Consider the following 22,354-nt stretch of genomic DNA (forward strand, 5'->3'; position numbering starts at 1 on the left):
CAAACAAATGTGTTCAATAGAGATGAAAAAAGTCAAACTGATTTTTCTGTAAGCAGAAACTTAATTTTTTCCTAACGTAAGACAAAGTTGATGCTCTAAATGATTCTGAGTCTCCTTAAAAGTTTTTCCACCCTTGAGTAAGATAAAACAAGTCATGTTCAGACTGGTGTTCTATTAGTCGCTGGCAAATTAGTAGACAGTTCCTGACACCCCCTGCTTTGTTTGATTAATGTATTCTCTCTACAGTGGGGCCTCACTGGCATTTGTTGATCTGAGAAAGCATTAGAGATTCCTACATAAATCTATTTTATTTATTTTATCATATGCTTAGTTTAAAAAGTGTCTTATATAAAAGATGTCTTTCCTTTTTCTCAGTTCCAATTGGCATCAGCCTAGCCTAATCCAAGGCCATGACATCGGAGGAAAATTCAGGGGCTGCAAAGTCCACAGCCACGGACCAAAGCCTACTCTGAGTTTTCTCCTCCAGGACAGAAAAGAGCAATGGCCAGGATTTGAGGGCACTTTACTTTTTGGTAATATGGGTTCATTCCAATCCAGTTTGGGACACACTGAGTGAACCTTACTGCATGTTTCAGGCTCCAAACTAACCATTTGTTTAAACAGCTGGATATTTTAGGTGAAAAATTCAGTTTTAACTTTTTTTTACATCTCTCCTGTTTAGTTCACTCCAACTATATGCATCTGACGCAGGTGCTTCATAAGGGTGCACGCGCTAGCATGTATCGGTTTAACATCAGGAGGGTGCAACCTGGTGGCCAAGAGCTAAGACCAGAGTTGGGCAGGGCCCAGTTCTTACCTCTGCACCTGTTTCCCCGTCTATAAAATGTGGATAATCATGGCACTTACCTCACACTTGCAGGACTACAGCACGTGGCTGATGCCTGGCCTATAACAAGTACTGGACCGATAGCACCCACGACAGTATCACCACCACAGTTTCCCACATGAGCACCTATGTACCTAACACTGCCTGTTGACTGGAAACTGCTGTATCAGGTAGACACCAGGCTATGACCAGCCCCTCTTCTCCTTCAGCCAACTGGAGCCCTCCATGCGGGGGAAGTGAAACAAGAGAAAATACTCTGAGGCTTCGCATTTGGAAACCGGAAAACAGATGTGCAGAGCAGCGCCCACCTCTGTTTGAATTGTACACTGTGACAGGTTTTCTGATGCCACCTTTACAAGGATGAGTTAAGCAGTTCGCTGACATATCATTATCACGTTTTGAAGTTAAACAGCCACAGGATCTATGAACTCTCATCATGCAGTTAATTATTCCTGGATTTCTCTGTGCTCTTGAAACATATTCTATTTATTTAACCCTCCCCTGGGAGCGCTGGCTGCCTTTGTCCCCGTGACACAGCCAGTGGTGTAAAACCTCTGCATCTGTCAGATTTCTCCATGTGGAACATAATTGCCTAATTTCCATTTGAAAGTACAGCCCTGACATTACAACTACATAGACCCACCAATGATCACAATGATGTCCTGACACCTACAAGGGGATGGGGGCGGAGGGATGCCTGATGCCATAATAAATCTGCACCAGATGAATGCCTGCCTTCAGATGGACCAGGTCTGAGTTTACAGCTGCAGATGAAGTGTTCCATGGGAACAAAAAAAAAGGAAAAGAAAGAAAAAGACTAAAGAAAAAGAAACCAACAGATTAGCATCAGCGTTGAGTCTGGTGGAGCCAGATGGCTCTCTGTGGAAACGGAGCTTTCCCGCTTTCTTCCAGTAACCCCGACCAGCAGACAGCAAGCATGCTAAGAGGGGAGAAAAATGATCTCATGCCTCAGCCAGGCACATGATTCCCCTTCTTTCTCTCACACACAACTTGAGCTGAAGGAAAGTTGGAAAAGAAAAAGGGGTGAAAAAGAAAGGGCGGGGAAAGTCAGGTTGTCATTAAGAATAAGCTGGTCAGGGCCCAAAGGAGGGTGAGACGCAAGCCCCTGGCCAGGCGAGGCATCAGACAGCCAGGCTCAGATGCCCACGAAGGGGAGAGCCATGCCGAGGGAGGTCCGGGAGGTGGGAGGGACTCAGCCCATGTCCACCAACTTGTCCACAGAGGCTTCGTGTATAAGAGGCTTGGAGATGGGTTAAGAAGCCATGGGATTAAGCTCTGTGCTCCCTTGGGGAAGGACGGTGGATAGTGTTTTCAAATTCTTACTAATGAAAATATCCACCTCTCTCCGTGGGCTGGAGGCCAGGGTGTTTGTAATAGTCCTTGGCCTGCTGGACCAGGTCGGAAGCCACACCAGCCATCTGCTTGGATCCCAGTCTTCTGTGCCCCTGGCCTGTGCCCTGGGGAAGGCACTGGAGCCAGACAGAGTTCCTGGGTAAAACGAACCTAACAGGTTGTAAGTGTGGGAGGGGACCTCCGAGGACCTAAGGCCGAGAGGAGGCTCATCCCAGCGTCACTCTGCCTTCCCTGCTGAGCAGAGCACTCACTGCTTATAAACAAAAGTCTGTGATCTGGAGTGACAGCCAGACCTTGGACTGATGCACCTGGGGCGGACCACCAGATGTTGGTGTCAGCGCACAGCACTGGTGGAGGCCGGCAGTGTGCAGGAGTACCATGAGCTAATCCGCCCTCTGAGTGTGTACACACCCCAGCTTGGCACTGAGGCTCCCGAGGGCTTCCACCCAGAGAGGTGCGTCCCAGAACGAATGCTCCCTCGGGAGTGCCAGGGGCTCACGGAGCACGTTGTCGGCCTGGCCAGGTCTCCCTGGGCACCTGAAGTTTGTCTCCACCAGTGTTTACTCCAAAGAATAAATAGTAGGCTCCAGGGGAATGCCAAATGCCCGATGTAGTCATTCAATTACAGCTGGAAAAGATTATTTTGATCCTAATAAACATGGAACAAAATCCTCTCCATTTTCAACCAGGGCTGGGGCACCTGCCTCGCCATTTCTGGCATCTTCGGTAGAGCTGAGCATTAAACTGGCATATTCTATCAGGGCCAAGGAAGCTGCCAGCTGGGAGCTGGGGCCACAGGCTCCTGCTTTTCTCCTTCCAAAAACAAAACGAAAAGCCACTACTCCACCAGGCAACCATTTTGCTCTCCATCTCTCAGGCAGTGCTACCACCTAACTGTTCCTAGTTCTGTCTGGGTTGGCTTTCCTCCCTCACCGCTGAGCTAAAGGATTTTGAAAAGAAAGCATACAGGGAAAGTAACAGGAATCGCAAGCTGGATCATCTTTCCTTAGCCCCACTTTAGCAGTAAGACCACTTAACTGGAGCATTAAAAAAAATCACATTCACAGAGGGATTACTAAGCGTCCGTAACTCTTCTAAGGGCTTTGTGTATATGTCACGCAGTCCTCATGACACCCCTATGAGGCAGGTCCTCTGATTATCCCCATTTTACAGAAGGAACATTCAGACACAGAGATGATAAGCAACTTTCCCCAACACACACAGCTGCCAAATGGTACAGCCAGGATTCAAACCGGGCTCTACCTGGCTCCAGGGTCCACACGTCCAGGCTGCCCTGACTTTTTTGATGTTGTCGTAATGTTGAATAGCACGTCTTCTGCTTAGGCTATTTGCCAGTGCCAGAGGTGTGATCTTGGGCTACTAAATCTCCCTGAGTTTGCTTCCTCATCTGTCAGTTAGGGACTGGAAACATTGTCTTATCATGGGGTTGTTGCCAAGAGCAGAAGTAACGTGTCACATACATGCAAGGCCAGTGCCTAGAATTTGGTTATCTATAAATGTTAGTAGTTACTATTGTTGTAAATATCAAGGGCATCTTTGTGCTCTTGTATTTCACTGTGAAGCAGTGAAATGGGTGGCGCAGCTGTCACTAACCCCATTTTACAGGTGGTAAAATTGAGATACCAAGACATCAAGCAACAGAGGCTGGCCAAGAACCCACATCTCTGGAGATTGCATTCAGTCTAATCCTGGCTTGTTCTGGCTCTTCTGAACTATGGGCCACACCACCTATTTCTAGACACAAGACACGGTTGTTGTCTGGAAGGACAGCAGAGCAAAGAATTCAGCTCTTTCCGCCTTCCCTTCCCCTCCTCCTCCTGAGATTGGCAGCCGACAGTCAAATCTGCCCTCCTAGGAACTGCTGAAGACAGTTAACGCCTCTTGGGACAAGTAAGGTCCCAGCAAGAATGAATCACAAAATTACGTGTGCCCTTCGGATTTTCCTTCTTACATAGGCTAAAAAAAATACTTATTTTTTCACCATCACCAAGTGCAGATGCTAGACCACCAGACCGCTTCTCTGCCGCTCCTCGCCCCTGACCCCAGGCCTCTGAGAGCATTTCCAGCACTCACCACTCGCCACTGCCCAGATGTCCCCATGCCGCAGGAAGAAGCAGTAGAGGGGCCTTCTGAGTCTGAAGGCAGCCGGCCAAGGGACCTGGTGGCTGGCGGCACTCTGCCTAATTTCCCAATCTTTCCTAACTCTGCCCTTCCGGCGATTTTCACATTTTCTCCTCCATTTTACTTTCAGAAAATCTCTGGGGAATGCGGCTTTTGTTCTATCGCTTCACATAATTCCCAGGGCTGGGAATGAAAATGATTTCCTTTCACAATCCCTGGCTGAGTGCCTTTCACATCCCGGCTGTGCTCTGGGGCGATTTATAAACTGCGGGGTCTGGGGCTCTTTCTTCCTCCTCTCTCCCATCATCATTTAGAATAAGACATTGCCCATGGCCAGCTCTGAGGTCAGGGTGTCCTCCGAAGTCAGCCACTGGGGCTTCTGCTCCAAGGCAAAGACTCAGTGGAACCACAGTGATGAGAGCAGGAGAGCCGTTCATTCCCGTTAGAAGAAAACAGAAGGAGGCCCTACAGCCCAACTTCTCATCCACGAGAACAAACAAGACCCAACGTCTCCAAGTATCGGGGTTGGCTTTGAACTGAGACTGTGAAAGCACATTTTCCAAACTTGTCAGGATTGTGTTTCATTTCTAGACCTTTATTCTCAAAGGGACAATGAGGAAGAGATGCAGCTTAAGAAGTCTTGAGCTGAGAAATGGAAGTTACTTTTCTTTGCTGCCATTAAACTGAGCAGGGGAAAAATTAACCCAAGGGGTTCATGTTTCCCTGTCACAACAAAGCACAGAAACCAGACAGCAGCGTGTCTTTAGGAAAGCGATGTACCTTTGAGCTGAAGACCACTGTCCGTCAGCTGCCTCCACGGATTCCTGTCCCTCCACTGGACTCCCTCCGGGTGCCAACTAGTCAGAAGCTGCAACAAGACAGAGGGGTGAGCCGAACAGTCAGGCCTCAGACTGGTCGCGGGTCAGGGGTTCTGTCTGAGCCCAGCCCCAGGGAACAGAGTGGACACCATGGGCTTACTTTGCGACCTCCTGAGCAAGAGAACATCTTCACAGCTGAGGCCACAAAGGTCCATTCAGACCTATCTGCCTTGTTACATCTTTTGTCTGAGGCTGTGTCATCTTGTTGTTCACTTACCAAATCTTTACTCGTGCCTAACTCACATAACAGCATTGAGCCTCCATACCTGCTGCCCTGTGACTGTCTACGAGGTCTGAGCATCCATACACACAGGGTTCAGACCCAGTGCTGCCATGGTTCATCACTAACCTCTCTGGGCCTCGTTTGTCCTCATCTGAAAAGTGGGGAAATAACGATTATACCCTCCTCCCAGGGTTGCTGTGATAATTAAATTAGATGCCTTCTACAAAGTGAGTACACAATGCCCCACACACAGCACAAACTCAAAGATGCCAATTCTTATTTCTAAGTATGGGAAGGAGCCCATGGGGGAGGCACCGAAAAAGAACCTGGGTCTGTGAGCCACAACAAGGAGGGAGGTAGCACAAACTCAAAGATGCCAATTCTTATTTCTAAGTATGGGAAGGAGCCCATGGGGGAGGCACCGAAAAAGAACCTGGGTCTGTGAGCCACAACAAGGAGGGAGGTAGCGGACTCGGAAGGAATGGAAACAAGGAGGCTGGGTAGAGACACATCTCCTGCTCACCCTACACTTTCATTTGGAGAGGTCAGCATCGAAGATTTTAAAGTAATCTATATTCCCATTTCTCTTTTTTTTTTTTTTTTTTACACTAATCATTGTTCCAGAGACGCTCAAGTTCAGAGAGGCTCCCGTATTTGATTTGAAGCTCCAGAGTTCTAAAAATCAGGAAATGCAGGCGGGGCTTCGTCTCCAGCCTTCTGTCCCCAAACGAATGAATGACTTCCTTTGCCATTAGGGGCTGTTAGCACCTCCCTTCCTCCTGAACCTGGATCAGTGATTACCTCTGTTTTAAGATCCTAAAAGCAATGGGTAATTTTTAGCACAAAACAATCAGATGGAGGCAAGTTCAATTTGCTAATGGACTGGTCATTAATGAACATAATTGATGACACATGTGGAAAAACGTGGGCTACTGGACCTTTCCCCAGTCTCAGGCCCAGGATGAGGTGAGAATTTGGCAGATCTAGAACCATGTCACTGGGGCAACTCTGGATGATGATTCATATGGAGTATTTTGCTCGTGCAGAAGTTGGGGCTAAACTGACAAGGTTCATAAGCCCCTCAGATGCGGCATTTGTATAAGGTATGGGTTTAGACAAGAGCTGGCTAAGTGGAGTTGTCATTAAGTACAGGTTCATTTGCGCATCATGGCACATCCCACCCCACTCCACACACATGCAAAAGACTGACTCCTGCTCAGCAGTATTTTATGCTCTTTGGAAATAGATTATTCCCATATGGGGTGGGATTTTGGTTTTGTTTTTTTGCTAATTCACTACTAGTCTTTTTCCAAATACCCTTTATCCCTTTCACTTTGAATTACAGAGTTCATTGCAGTATTGTTTTTCTTTGAGATGTAAGCCCTATTATAATTTTAAAAGGAATTGAATTTTTCAAAAATGGAAACATTCAGGATAAATGATAAGGACAGTATGTTTGAAAAGTCTGAATTCAGTTTTGTTTTGGCACCATCGCAAACAAAGGAAAAAGGAACTGATTACAGATGGGAATGTAGGGTTTTTTTCTACTGAGAAAAAGTAGTACTGCCTCCAGTTTGCCCATCAGCATCAGAAAAGGATTCAGCCTCCCCATCTAGTGTCTCCCTGTGCCTCAGCTCCTCCAGATGTAACAGGATACTAGACCATACATCCGTCTCCTACTCAACTCACAGAAATGTTATAAGAACCTATGAGAGAAAATCTCCACAAAGTAGTACTGTGATCACAGAACTTATTTGGTTTGTCTTTGTACCCCAAGTAGGGGTTACCCTAACAAAAATAAAAAACTGAACAAGAAGGAGTTGGAGATGCTTTAAAAAAAATAAAAATAAAAAGAGGGAATATAGCAAAGAAAACTGTCTCTTTACCTATCGACAGTCAGGCTCTGTTTCTGATGTGCTCCTGCTTCCAGACGGCACCAAGATTTCTTTGTAACCAGGATGAATAATCTATTTTCTGGTTTAACCTCTCACAAAAAATTTTGGACGTAAACTCAACACTAGGAAATAATATTTCACAAATCTCTCAGTCTCCCCTTTATGCAACACCTTTTCATGTTTTTCTTCCAATTTCTCTTCTCAAAAAATTTTCAACTTAGCTTTTCACTGCTGATTCCGTTCTCTTGCATCCACAGCACAATTTTCTCTCTTCTAACCTGGCCGTGTCTCATTTTCTCACTTGTGTCTTAACTGTGGTCCTCCTCCATATCTACTCCCATTTCACTCCTATGAAACTCTCCCCTTTCTCTCCTTGAGAAAAAATCCCCTGATTAACAGTGAGAGAAAGACGACCAGCTAGGATTGTGTTGGGGAAAGAACTGAGATGGCCTACTGAAAGCTGGACAGGCCAAATTCTGAGTTCATGCTGCCTGACAATTCAAAGGAGACTTCAACATGGAATTGCAAGACTCTCTTGGAATTTCTACACATATATATTTGACATTTTACCCCAGTGCAATTCCACAATCCAGATGGTGGAAGAATTTCCTTGTTTACTTGAGATAAATTCTCATTCATCGTCTTTTGCTCCCATGAGACCACTGCCTCACAGCCCCTGAGGACTGCCTATTAGGGGCATCACTTTGCTACAGTTTAATGCTCATTATCGGGCAGAGTTAGGAAATGCAGCATTCTGGCTAATCACGTTTTCTGACTAATTGAGAATTACAATGTACATCTTCCATGGATTACTAATATCTAGACACCAGGAATAATCTAAATACCAAAGCTAAATTGAACTCGGTTAGTCCTTCTTGGAAAATTCAGAGGCAACTTCAGAATATCAGGGTCAGCAGAAATGGATGCAAATGTGCAGAAGTACAAGATAACTGGGGTTTCATTCAATACAAAGTAAATGTGGCTTTTGGTGTGTAGCACCATGGGAAATAAGTGTACCATTTCAAGCACATTATTTTTTTTTTTATAAAACTCGAAATGTGTTTTGAAATGTTTTAAATGTTTAAAGGAAAGAAATGCATCACCTGCTAATTTAACAAACGGTATATGTGATAATCCCAATTCTGTAACAAAAAGTACACGTGTACACACATACCCTCACACACAAGTCTGGGAGGATGGGCACCAAAATTTTAACAACAGTCTCTCTGGGTGATGGAATTAACAGGTGCTTTTGTTTTCTTCTTTCGGTTTATCTGCACTTTCTGGTTATAAAAAATAATAATTCCTTCTATAACGTAAATGAATAAACAATCCTTAGTTGAGCAAACTAACACAGCCCAATAAATAATTAAAAGCAGCACAGAAACCCATTTCAATGTAGATTAAGAATGGATTAAATGAAAAGAGTGGTAGAAGAAATCTTCCCGTTTGGAAAACAGCCATCACACATGCTATGTTGTCAAATGTGAACTTGGCCGGGGGGAGCGGGGGGAGTAGTGCAGAAGTGATAGCAAGGTGGAGTCTGGGAGAACGCTGTTGTCTTGGGGAATATACATGGGATTTGGGTCATCGCCTGGACGTTACAGGCAGGGCTCTGTGGTCATAAAGGATATGATAGGATTTGGGGTTACAAGAAGGGATTCTTACTTTTGCAATTAAAATAATTCCTTGTCTGCATTTCTGCATCTGTTTCTAACCTCCTAGATAGAATCAGATATGGGAAATCACAACTTGGTTTCAGTACTGATCCTCCCCCACTGGGGAGGGGGCTTGGCTGGAGCCTGAAGTCAGACTCTGTCGGGTCTCCCCAGTACCCCATCCCGGTCCTTCCCAGACAGGGACGGTTGCTGGCCTTTCCCTCCCACCCCACCCGTAACTCCCACCCTGCCCTGCTCTGGCCTTTATTCTGCGGGGTCTCCACATGTGAGGAGCACCTTATCTCCTCCTGCTTGGTTCCATCGGGGTTAATTTTCCAACAAATCGACCTGCTCTGTGGGGAGGGCAGGCTGACCACACCATAGTGTTCATGGGTGTGAACAGAGAAAGGAGCCATGGATGCTAGAAATATTTGTGGAGGGAGACACCATCAGTGAGAGAATTTTATCCTAGTGATGAAAAGGGTTCAATGGAGTCTCCACACTTGGGGGAGGGGTTGCCATTCTAGGATCACCCACCCCCTTGCTTCCTATTTCTGTCCATGGGCAAAAGAGGCCATGCCCTGGAATAACTACATCTCCAGCTTCCAGAAGCCCCTGCATTCTCCAGGGACCAGAGCAGAGGCCACATCCTTGCCATGCCCATTCCTGCTGTCATCTGCACGTCCTCTAAGAGTCTTTCAAGTCCTCGGTGTGTCTCCAGCCTCACCTGTGCTCGCTGTCAGCCCTGTAACACCCTGCGCTCACCTTGCCTATGGCTCTCCTTCTGCCTGCTGATCTAAAGCTCCCTGTGTGCGGCAAACCAGTATTATATTTTTAACCCCTGTAGTACCACTTAGAGTTTTGTGCCAAGACTCACATATTTGTTAAGTGAATGAATTGTCAACAATAGGGTCCCTAAGTGATTAAGCAGTCGGCATACCTGACCTGTCTTCAGCACTTTACAGCTTTCGGATGATACACAGTATCTCATATGTTCCTCAAAGCCACCTCCCTCGTAAAGCAGGCACTCTATCACCTGTGCCTTCAGGATGAGAAAAATGAAGCGAAGAGGCTGAGGCTCGCCCCAAGTGACACAGCTGGTGACTGGATATCAGGACCTGGATCCAGGCCCAGGAATTCTGATTAAGGGCCAATGCTCTTTCCACTATGACAACAGTTCCTGAGCCCAGCAGCTCATCCGACTGCCCCGTGGAGGTGGCTGACCAACCAGAGCGGAACAACCCCTTTTCTGGACCTGCTGAGTCACTCTCTGCACAGGCCCTGCCACCTGTACTGTCAACCACAGGTGATTCTGATGCCCTCCCACCCACGGCTGCCTCCCACCCACAGCTCTGATGCCACATCCCGGCCAATGATACCAAAGCTGACAACCAGTGACTTTACCCAAAAGTCGCATGTTCCTCCAGTATTTACCTGCTGATTTGTAAAGAGTTCATTTACACCTCCCAGGATCTTCCTTCTATGGAGCGTTGCTGGGTTAACAGGTCAACTTCTAGAAAGCCTGAGGTTAAAAATGGCTATGCCATTCATCAGCCCCAAGTAGAAGAGACTGGGAGAGTTTGACAGCCATGCTTATGAAGGCCTCAGAAAAGCTGTTGAAAAGCTTTGGAGCCGAGAACGAGGGCCCAGGTTCCGCAGCCGGGCTCCAAACCAGCTGGATCTCAGCTCGTTGGACACATCTGGGAAAGGCACTTGTATCGTCAAGACTCTGTAAAGCCAGGGGCAAGGACCCTGGCAATTAAGTGACCACAAACCCATCCAAGAATTACCCATGGGGGTGGGAAAGTTCTTCCTGTTGGGAAGAGTGAGTAAAATATGAAGGGAATCAGCAAGTTCCCCAGCAGGCATGCTGCTTAAACTCAGTCAGGAGAGAGACCCTCAGCACTAAAGTTCTCCAGAACGATTAGGAATTGTTGTAAGAACTCCTCCGAGCTGATTTAACCTGCCGTGAACCCAGCAAGTGGACACCCACGGCCTGTGATTTATGGGGAGGAGTTGCCTCCAGGGAGGAGCCCGGGCTGCCTGCCTTAGCGCCTTACGCGGGTCAGCCTGGAATCCATTATGATAATCGTTGGGGGAATCAGCTTGGAGACAAGTTGAAGCAAGTTGAAATTTGAAAAACACATTAACAGGGGTCTGAAGAGATGCCAGAAGAGCCTGCCAGCAGGGACAGCTGGAAGGCCAATTTTTTAGTCAATACTGAAAGGTGGTTGCTTAAATATCCGAGTCAAACACATGATTTCTCTCCGGCTCAATACTCCCGTTTAATTGCGCTGGGGAGTCTCTCCACTGACACATCTAACACCCAGATACAGAGCGGAGTGAAAGAAAAGCGTGTTATTGAAGTGCAAATGAGGTCCTGGGTGGAGCCTGCAGGCCTGGGTCCGGCTGGAGAGGTTCCTGCCGCCCCGCGGGCGCTGGCTGGGCTTCCCGGCTGACCGGCAGAGAGGGCTGAGGAGGGCGGTCCGTCTCAGCTGCCCTCATAGAGGGCTCTGTGGGTCGTGCCTCGCCCCTGCAGCTCCACGGACTGCCCAGGCCCCGGGGGAGTCTTCAGGGGCCAGGGTTCTCCCAGGGAGAGGGAGGCGCGGCGCTGGAGCCCAGTCAGAGGGAAATGCGTGCCCCTGCGGAGCAGTCGCAGGCCTGGCAAGCAGGTGACAGCCTGGTGAGGTTGATCGGTAAGGAGAGCCTCGACTGGCATCCTGACGTTGGGAAACAGGCTGGTCTCTGAGGTATCGAGACCCAACAGCCTTACCTTCGGAGGGAGTCCTGCCAGACTGGTGGTGCCTGATGGGAACCCTTTCCCAGGATGACGCCCACAGAGGGGCCCAGGACTGGAGGTGAGAGTTGGGGCAGCCCTCACCTACCTCAGAGCTAAGCAGGACATTATCAGATGTAGCTAGAAACCCAGGAGAACTGGGACCTCAACCAGGATGAAAAGGAAAAGGCAGGCCCTGGGGGCAGGTGACACGAATCCCTCAAGGCAGAATCAGTGATAAGAAGCCTGGCGAACTGGAACTCAGAGCACCTGCAGAAGCCGTTAAAAGCACTTCCTGATTCAGTGGGTCTGGGTCTGGGGGGCTCGCCTGAGGCCCACGGCCCAGCTGGCTTTGTCCTCATTTCCCCAGGCCTCCAGCTCACGAGACACGGTTTCCCATTCAGCCCCAGCGCGTGAGCTATTCCTTGTTCACAACTCCGCTAATCACACCCAACAATCAGAAACCTGTTCAGATGGGGCTCAGAGGATCCGACGCAAACATGGCTGGGCCATCCTGAAGCCAAGAAGTCCAAGTGCAGCTGCCTATGCCTGGGGAAACTCTGAAATCGACCTGGTCTCTTCCTGAAGGAGGGCTCCCATGGATGTGGGCTGCCGCAGACAGACAGCCTGAGGAGCGTCTGGCTTCCTCCACTTGCTGGTTGTGCGACCGTGTACAAATTATACCACCTTTCTGAACTTCAAGTTTCCTGCCTCTCTTATGGGACTAGGCATGGGACTGGTGTAGCACAGGACTTGCATCAAATACGATCATGTGGGTAAAATGCCCAGGACAACCAATATCAGTTCCCCCCACCCGCCAAACCGAGGTGGCCTCAGGTTCCCCTTCTCTTGCTGTTGGGTTTAGTTTTTGTCCAGGGAAGCAGCAGTTAAAAGAGGTACTACATCAGGGTCCCAGATGAGAAATTTGTCTCTCACCTCTAAGCCAGAGGCCAGCCCTGCCCAGCCCTGTTGGTTTCTCCCATGGAGGCACCCCCTTACGCAGCAGAAGTTTGAAAAATGAATCTCTTCGCCTTCCTGGAGCAGGCGTTCTTAGGGCTCCTGCTCTGAGCTGTTTATGGAGCAGCCATTGAGGAATACCGATGGCAGAGGTCTTCTCCCCTTGGGTGTCCCCATGGAGACCCAGCAGCTCCTAGCTTGTCCCGTACTTCATGCTCACACTTCTTGTGTGTAGATAGGGAAGCGCAAGGCCAGGCTTTCCACGGCTCTGCCCACCTCCCTGACTTCGTCCCCTCCAGCTCCCTTCCCCTCCCATCCCTCTCTAGACACACTGGCCCTCTTACTACCCTGTGAACTTGCCAAGCTTGTGTCTGCCTTAGAGCATGGTGCCGCCCAGAAGCCCGCACCTGGAGAGCCGAGTGGCTCTTACCCTCCAAGAATGCTGCTCCCTCCAAGATACCTTCTTGGCCCTCTTCTCCATTACTCAGTTCTATTTCCTTCTTAACGCTTATCACTACCTGAAATGATCTCATTTATTTTGTTACATGTTGGCTGTCTCCCTCTACTAAAACCCAAGCTGTGTGAAGGCAGGGACCTCATGTGTTTAGTCCGAGGAACATCACAGATCCCACATAATGCCTGGCCTCCACTCTCTGCATTCCTGGAGCATCAAGAAACATTACTGAATGAATGAATCCATGAATGTTACATTCCAAACTGTAAGAGCATTAGACAACTGTTCAGGGCGTGAACACTGTCAGGAACATGTTAACTGCAAGCAGGTAGGGAGCAGGGAGGGGAGGAAAACGCCTCTGGGTGATGGCGAGAAGTCTGCTTTGAGCTTCTCATGCTCCAGAATCCAAGATTCTACCTGCCCCCAGATCAGAGCAAGGGAAGTTTTGCTCTGTCTACTTTCACTGGAATTGAACAGAAGGGTGCTGGTCATTCCCTCAACCTCATGTTCTGGGATCAAACTAGAGGGAAGTGTACAGGCACTGGGGCAGTGCTCAACGCCAAGGGCTCAAGCGACACTCAACCTAAGAGATGTCTATTAAAAAAACGATAGCTAACTCTTTGCAAGGATTATTAAGCTGTTCTAACTCTTCACGTGGATTGTCTCATTTGTCTTATGAAATTGTCTCAGTGACCAGGGATGGTTCTTGAAAGATCCCTGGGACGCGATCCTTTGTAACAGACACACACTGCTGCTTTGCCTCAAAAGCTTAACTCCACCGGGATCACCGAACCCTAAATGGGGTTTCCAGAAAGGGAGAAGGAGGCAGTGGCAGCACGAAGCCAGAAAGGAGAGGGCGGCGGGCCTGCTGCTACAGTGGTTCGTTCTGCAAGCCCGTCCCTGGTCCTCCAGCACTCCGCTGGGACCCCACTGTGTCAGTCCTGAGAAGGGCTCCTGAGGGCAGTCGAGGGGAAGCATGAATTGAGAGAAACCCTCATTTCCACCGCCTTCAGGGACAACGAGGAAAAGAGGGTCCCTGCGCCGGGCTCTGTGGTGGGGTCCATGCTCTGAGGTGTCTAGGGGAGCACCACGCGGTACCGGGAGGTCTCCAGCACCCCTCCCTCACAGGCAGCGTGCCACCAAGGGCACCGCGTGCAGAGAAACTTCATTTTGTGGGTTCACAGGGGCTAAGAAGTTTTTCTGAGGATCACAGGTTCTTTTGGAGGGGTTAGAGAGGGCCCTTTTCATAATGAGGGACTCCCACTTGGGACACTTGCGGCGGGGAGCTGGGCGGGTTGAGGGACCATTTTTTAAAAAGCTTCCTCAAAACACAGAAGCATCCTGCCCCGCCCGGGGCCCCAAACTCCACCTGAGCTGCCCCACTCCGGCCCTTTCCCCTCCCCGGGAGCCGGGCCTCTGAGGCCGCGGCAGCGCTGGGAGGCTCTCTAACCGTCTGGGCTACTCACCGCGGGCTGTTTCACTCTTGGGGAGCAGCTGCCGGCTGTCTGCGGACCTCGTGACGGCCAGAGTTCCGCTGTCTCGACGTCCCTGAGCACTCGCTTCCGCAAGAAAAGCACGAGGGGGAGGCCTCCGAGCAGGCGCCCAGGCGGGGCCTTCCTAACTGCCGCGGAAGGCAGCAGCCCCAGGGCGCTCCCCACGCAGGTCACGCACGGAGGACCCGGAAGAGCACTGCCCAGGCCCCGCCCCCAGCGCACACCCAGCTCCCCTACAGTTCAACCGCTCGGCCTTTCAGGCCTCCGCGAGGCACTCAGAGCCCATGGGCGTCCCCCAGGGATGACCTGAGGGAGGACGCAGCTTGGAAAGAGCACCCCGCGCGGCAGTCTTTCTGTTTCCCCTCCTCCATCCCGGGCTCTGAGAGGCTGATCCAGCCGCGTGGGGGAATGTCCCGTGGCCCCTGGAGGCTCACGGGTCACATTCTCGGACGCCCTGGACACTGAGGGAGCAGTGTCAGCACGGGGTCTCCCCTGAGGGATCCCGGCCTTCCTGTTTCTGCTGGAGCTGCACCCCGGTGCGGATGTGGGGAGGGGAGAGGAGGGGCAGAGACCCCCCTTCCCCAGAGCTTGACAGCCAAGACTCAACGTGGGAAATCCTAGGCTGATAGGGAAAAGGTGAGGGAAATATAAGAGAAGCATGAAAAATAAATAGAGAGAGATGGGGGCTGACATCCGCCCAGAGGAAGGGGTGACTTTCCTCTATTATAAGCCATAACCGGGGGCTACCTACCCCCTACCTACCTGGGTGCCTTTTCCCATTTTGCACCAGACACTGTTTGGGGTCCGGGAGGGACTGTCCCCTCCGCCCTTTTCACATCCTCTCCTGTCCTCTTTCTCAGGGTCCACCTTGAGATCTTCAACCAAGACATCCTTACTCATTGCTGTTTTGTTTTGTTTCCAGCTCAGAACTGAAAGTGGGTTAGATTCTACCGACCCAGACCATGTTCTAGAATCCTGTTTCTCAAATGTCCAGCTTGAGAGCCACCCGCAGAGGGGGGTCTGGGAGGAAGTGGTCTCGGGTTTGAGCTAGGCACACCTAGTTTGTTAACCCTGTACAGCCCTCTATCCTGTGGGGAGGACCGGCTGGTGAGAAGGACCAGCGATGTCGGTGGGTGAAGCGCCCAGAGCCTAGAAATTCAGAAACTCTAATGAGGGTGGCTCCTGGTTCTTATTAGCCAAAGCTATTTCTACTTTTTAACTTAGATCTTTCTATCTCAAGTGTCTGTCTCCAGCAATAAAATGTGGCCCAAACCAGTCACAGCTCACAGGCATGCTAAGGTGAGCTGCTATTGGAATGACAGCACCACCAAAACCATTTAAAAAGCTTTCAAATTTCTATCTCTTCGTTGGTATAGCCCCACTTTTAAAAACAGTAACTATAATTCATTTGTCCCAAAGAGACATCCTTCCTAAATTAGCTACGTACACGAGGAACCTCTGGATTTAGAGATTTTCCTCTGCAGGCCCCAGGAGCAGCTAAAGATTAGCTTCTGTCAGAATGAATCCATTTCCTTCACCAGTTTGCTTCAGAGGTTCAGGAAGGTTTGCCTTCGGCTACTGGGTCTCCCCTTGAGGCCAGCATTTCCCAGCATTAACTAGGGTGGTTGTTAAGAAACCCTGACCGTGTGGGGGGATGCACTCCTCCATGCAGCTGAAGGAGGCCTCTTTGGTGGACTCCAGCCAAATGGTGTTTTAACCTAAATTCACTCTCTTGCCGTCACTGGAGCCAGGTGAGTCACGGATTTTGTCTTTCTTCCCTGTTTTCAAAGCCAACAGACAATGAGGAAGGTGGAAGCTGCCAGTGTGTGAAGAAAGCCTGTCTGGAGCCTCCCTGGAGGCTGAAGAGCAGAGGGAAATCCTCCCCCTGCTGCAGGAGAGGATGAGAGAAAAGCCCCTTCCTTGGACAGGGAAGAACCTTGAAAACAAACACATGAGGGACCCTTTAGGCTGGTTCCATCAGGCCAACTCAAGAGACATCGTAACATCCAGGATGCAACAGAAGAGTGTTCAGGGCAAACTGGTCGCAGGGATCCTCAGGAGCTGTTACCAAATGGAAGGTTGCAGCGTGGGCGTGGGCAGGGATGGTACCCATGCTGGCCCTCAAACCCAAGGAGCTCACTAAACACAGCTGAAGTTGTTAGTGAGGAAAAAAAAAACAAACATTCAGCACAAATGACAAGGCTTATCTTTTTTGCTTACCCTCAGGATCAAACCGAGTTTGAGGTCTCCCCATGATCTCATCCTCTGAAGCATTCAAGTTCTGGATCACAAAGTATGTGGTCATTTTCCCTTTCCCTTTCACTTCAATTTCACCCCTCTCAATTATTTCAAAACCTTGATTTTCCAGGGCTCTGCCCAGAGAAAAGAAAAATGCCCCTGATATCCAAAGATCACAGGTCTGCAACTTGAGAGTCAGCTGCAATGGGAAGGGTGATGCGAGAAGAGGAGTACAGGGAGGGGACCATGCAAAGGGACAGGGCTGCGGGATGACTACGAAACGTGGAGTTGCTTATGTATTTACTGGCTGCTGAGAGATGTTGGAGACAAACCACAGAACGGTGCAGACGAGCAACGTTTCAGATTCATGGCCAGCTGCCTCAGCCAGGGCTCAGCACTCATCAACCTTCCCTCGTCCTTGGCCAGTTTTGTGGAGATTGCAGACCTTCACCATGCTCATCACGTTCCCGCATTTAGCACCTGCCCTCCCCACCCTCACGCTGCTGACCATGCCTCCTACTTCGTGACGTGATCCATCCACAAAATTACAACCCTTAGAGCGGAGACCCTGCACCTTCTCATCCCATTGACCACACCCATCCTTTCCCCCAACCTGAGAGGATGTCTTGTTCAAGGGCATCCCACCAACGCTCCCTTCCGACCTCCTCAACGCTTGGTGCCCTGGACCACCTCTTCCCTTATCTTCAGCTCCCTCTTCACTTGCCACCTCCCCTCAGCCTGCCAGCACGCCAAGGTCTCTTCCATCCTAAATAGAAGTAAAAACCGTCTCACTTGATTATCTTCTGCTTTAATCCCATACAGACACAACTGCTGTTGTAGCATGAAAGCAGCCATAGATAATATGTAAATAAAGATCCTGGCTGTGTTTCAATAAAACTTTATTTACAAAAACAAGCAACAGCCAAGATACGGCCTGTAACTATAATTTGCCAATCCCTGAACTGCACCATATGCTCCTTGAGAGCAAAAACTATCTTATAGTAGAGGCTCAACAATATTGTCTGCCACAATGTCCTCTGTAAGTGTGGCATGGAAGGAAAAACACAGGCTTCCTCCACTACCCCCATCTGGTGGCTACTAGGCACTCTGTACGTTCTGGAAGAAAAAGGGACAAAGAGAGGCATGAATAAGTGAATGGTTACCTGCAGGCCCTGGGGCTAAGATGCAGTTTGTTGGGAAGCCCGTGACTTTCCATCCTACAGACTGTATTCACAGTGTCACCAAACAAGCAGTTCCAAGGCATCTTGTCCCCCATGACACCTGCCAAGACTGGTGCCGTAGGGATGCCCACTCTGATCTGCAGAGAGAATCTCACTGAAAAGGGACCATCAGATACTCTTGTTTTTATTTTTAAATTAAGGTATAATTTACATAAAAGGCATACATAAAATGCAGACCTTAAAGTATTTAGCTCCACGAGTTTGGCAAATATCCCTGTAGCCACCATCCAAAATAAAATACAGACTAGGTCCATCACCTTTGCAAAATTATCTTGTGCCCCTTTCCAGTTAAGGTCCATCCCTCACTGCAGAGGTCACCACTTTCTTATTTCTTCTCCCAGAGATGAATTTGCCTGTTCTGCAACTTCACATAAATGGAGTCATATAGTATATTCTGTTTTGTATCAGACTTCATTTATCCAAATCAATGTTTTTAAGATTCACCCATACTGTTATATGTATCAGTAGTTCATTCTTTTATTTCTAAATATTAGTCTACTGTAAGAATATATCACAATTTATTATGTCCAGTCTTCTCTTCACAAACATTTAGGTTATTTCCCATTTGGAGCTGTTGTGAACATTCTTTTACAGATCTTTTCATGGACGTACACTTTTCATTTTTCTCAGGAAAATACCTAGAAATAGAATTCCTGGACCACAAGGCAGATGTATACTTGTATTACAAATATTTTTCCCATTCTGTGACTTTTATATATGCATTTTCCTTAATAAGCAGAAATTTTAAATTTCAATGAATGTATTAGTTTGCTAGGGTTAACAAAATACGACAAACTAAGTGGTTTAAACAACAGAAATTTACTTTCTCACAGTTCTGGAGTCTGGAAGTCCAAGATCAAGGGGTCAGCAGGTTTGGTTTCTCCTGAGGTCTCTCTGCTTCGCTTGCAGATGGCAGCCTTCTTGCTGTGTCCTCACATAGTTTTTCTCTGTGCACACACATTCTTGGTATCTCTTCATGTATCCAAATTTCTCTTCTTATAAGGACACCAGTCAGATTGGATTAGAACCCACCCTAACAGCCTGATTTTGACTTGTTACCTCTTTAAAGGTCCTATCTCCCAATACAGTCACATTCTGAGATACTGGCGGTTAAAGCATCAGCATATGAATTTCAAAGGGAACACAATTTGGCTTAGAACAATGAGGTTAACCACTGTTTTGCTTTCATAGTTTGTGCTTTTTGAAGCACTAAGAAATCACTGCTTACTTCAAAGTCGTGAAGCTATTCTTCATATTTCCTTCAAGAAACTTTATGGTTCTATCATTTAGGTCTGTAATATATATCAAATTAATTTTTATAAATGGAGTGAAGTAGGATTGAGGTTCATTTTTCTTCCCGTATGCATATTCAATTGTAACAGAACCCACCTGTTTTTTGTTTGTTTGTTTGTTTGTTTTTGCGGTATGCTGGCCTCTCACTGTTGTGGCCTCTCCCATTGCGGAGCACAGGCTCCGGACACACAGGCTCAGTGGCCATGGCTCACGGGCCCAGCCACTCCGCGGCATGTGGGATCTTCCTGGACCGGGGCACGAACCCGCGTCCCGTGCATCGGCAGGCGGACTCTCAACCACTGCACCACCAGGGAAGCCCAGAACCCACTTCTTAAGAAGAGATTCCTTCTCCACTCAACTGATTTGGTACTTTGGTCAAAAATCAATTGTCCTTAAATAAGTAGTCAATTGCTGGGCACTATATATTGCACCAGTGATCCATTTGTCTGTACTTCTGCCAATTCCACTGTCTTTATTACTGCAGCTTTAAAATAAATCTTGAAATTAGGTAGGGTAAGTCCTCCAATTTTGTTATTTTTCAACATTTGAAACAGTCTATTTTTATTTTCCAATTTGTTTATCCTTAGTATATAGAAATTCAACTAATTTTTGTATACTGCTCTTATATCCTGTGATCTTGGTAAACTTACAAGATCTGGTAGTTTACTGCAGTTCCTATAGGATTTTCTAGGTGCACCATTGTTTGGTTTATGAATAACAATAAATTTACTTTTTCCTTTCCAATACTTACGTCTTATTTTTCTTTTTCTTGCCTTATTGCACTGGGGTGGGGATTTTGGTATATTTGATAGAAATGCGCTTCTTTGAATTTATCAAATTTGGGTTTCTTTAGCTCTTGAATATGTGGGTTGATATCCTCCATCAGTGCTGGGAAATTCTCAACCATTGTCTCTTCAAATATTTCTTCTGACCCGTTCTCATTCTATTCTCCTTCTAGTACTCCAGTGCACATATGGTAGCCCAGTCGATATCCTGCAGATCTAGGATGCTCTATTCCACTTTTTTCACCCTGTTTTCTTCTTTATGTGTCAGTTTGAATAATTTCTATTGCTCTGACTTCAAAATTCCTGATCCTTTCCTCTACTGTGTCTAGCTGCTTTTAAGCCCATACATTGAATTCTTCTGATTTCTGACATCTTGGTTTTCACTTCCATGGGATGGATAGATAAGTAGTGTATATGTATATCTCATCAGTTCAAATGTGTTGTTCCCCTTTTCCAGCAGATTCTTTAAAATATTTATCAAAGTTATTTTAAAGACTGTCTGATAATTCCAACATCTGGCCATCTCTGGATCTGCTTCTATTGACTATTTTTCTCTTGGCTACACACCACACCACCATTTTCTCGTTTCTTCTTACAGCTCATATTTTTAACAATTTAATTGTATAAAAGTACAGTGGAGACTGAAATAGGTAATATTTACCCCTCAGAAAAGTTTATACCCCTTCTTCTGGCAGACTGCTAAACTGGAAACTGAGTGAATTGAATCTGTATTTTAGTTAAGTCAGGGCTTTTTCCAGAGATACTGTTAGATTCCATTCAGCACTTTTTTCTTTTTAACATCTTTATTGGAGTATAATTGCTTTACAATGTTGTGTTAGTTTTTGCTGTATAACAAAGTGCATCAGCTCTATGTATACATATATCCCCATATCTCCTCCCTCTTGCACCTCCCTCCCACCCTCCCTATCCCACCTCTCTAGATGGTCACAAAGCACCAAGCTGATCTCCCTGTGCTATGCAGCTACTTCCCACTAGCTATCTATTTTACATTTGGTAGTGTATATATGTCAATGCTACTCTCTCACTTCGTCCCAGCCTACCCTTCCCCCTCCCTGTATCCTCAAGTCCATTCTCTACGTCTGTGTCTTTATTCCTGTCCTGCCCCTAGGTTCATCAGAACCATCTTTTCTTAGATTCCATATATATGTGTTAGCATATGGTATTTGTTTTTCTCTTTCTGACTTACTTCACTGTGTATGGCAGACTGTAGGTCCATCCACCTCATTACAAATAACTCAATTTCATTTCTTTTTATGGCTGAGTAATATTCCATTGTATATATGTGCCACATCTTCTTTATCCATTCATCTGTCGATGGACATGTAAGTTGCTTCCATGTCCTGGCTATGCAGCACTGGTTTTAAATATTATGAAGGCTGGATCAGGACTTTCTCTCCAGCAGGACATAGGATCTGAGCACCACCAAGGTTCTGAGGACCTCCTTATGCTAACCCCAGCCAAGCTTCCAGCTTTGTGAATTGTGGGAGATCTCTTTCTGCTTTACAGCCCAACAGTGAGATTTTGGGCTGTCTCCTTGTTTTTTACTCCCACCTGGACTCTCTGCACCTTGGGAGATTTTTCTCTACCATTCTTCTCTGCCCCCAGACTTCAAAGGGTCATTGTAGTGCACTAGGTGAAGGTCAAGAGCACCTCAGAGCAACTTGTCTTAGTTCTCCGACTCTAACATTACCCTTCCATGGACCACGGCCTTGCATTTGGGAAAGGCTCACACTCCTCTGGAACTGGTGATCTCTCTCAGGTCTCCTCCCCTATCCCTAGCCTTTGACCAAATGAACCTATGCATTTGGTGAAGACCTGTGGGGAAAAAGTTGGTAAATGGGTACCGACTCTGTGGCTAGAACTTAACAAAGACGGGCTCTTTGGAATTCTAACCTGTTATCCCAGCTCCAAGGTGGCCATTAAAAGTTCACTAAACTTTTGCCGCGGAGCGGCTGGGCCCGTGAGCCATGGCCGCTGAGCCTGCGCGTCCGGAGCCTGTGCTCCACAACGGGAGAGGCCACAACAGTGAGAGGCCCGCGTACCGCAAAAAAAAAAAAAAAAAAAAAAAAAATACCAAAC

The 22,354-nt window shown here is 47.7% G+C and overlaps 1 protein-coding gene across 1 annotated transcript in view; it reads right to left on the reverse strand.

Moving 5' to 3' along the window:
• Positions 1–11,508: 11,508 nt before the first annotated feature.
• LOC112406682 (guanylate cyclase soluble subunit beta-2-like) overlaps positions 11,509–22,354 on the reverse strand; it is a 38,944-nt gene continuing 28,098 nt past the window's right edge. The window contains 4 exon segments of the mRNA XM_024755633.1: positions 11,509–11,762; positions 14,671–14,763; positions 16,918–17,069; positions 18,099–18,253. Of these exon segments, the coding sequence (XP_024611401.1) occupies positions 11,509–11,762; positions 14,671–14,763; positions 16,918–17,069; positions 18,099–18,253 (654 nt within the window).

The sequence above is a fragment of the Neophocaena asiaeorientalis genome, unplaced genomic scaffold (assembly GCF_003031525.2).
Source record: "Neophocaena asiaeorientalis asiaeorientalis breed wild unplaced genomic scaffold, Neophocaena_asiaeorientalis_V1.1 scaffold59, whole genome shotgun sequence".
Classification (NCBI taxonomy): domain Eukaryota; kingdom Metazoa; phylum Chordata; class Mammalia; order Artiodactyla; family Phocoenidae; genus Neophocaena; species Neophocaena asiaeorientalis.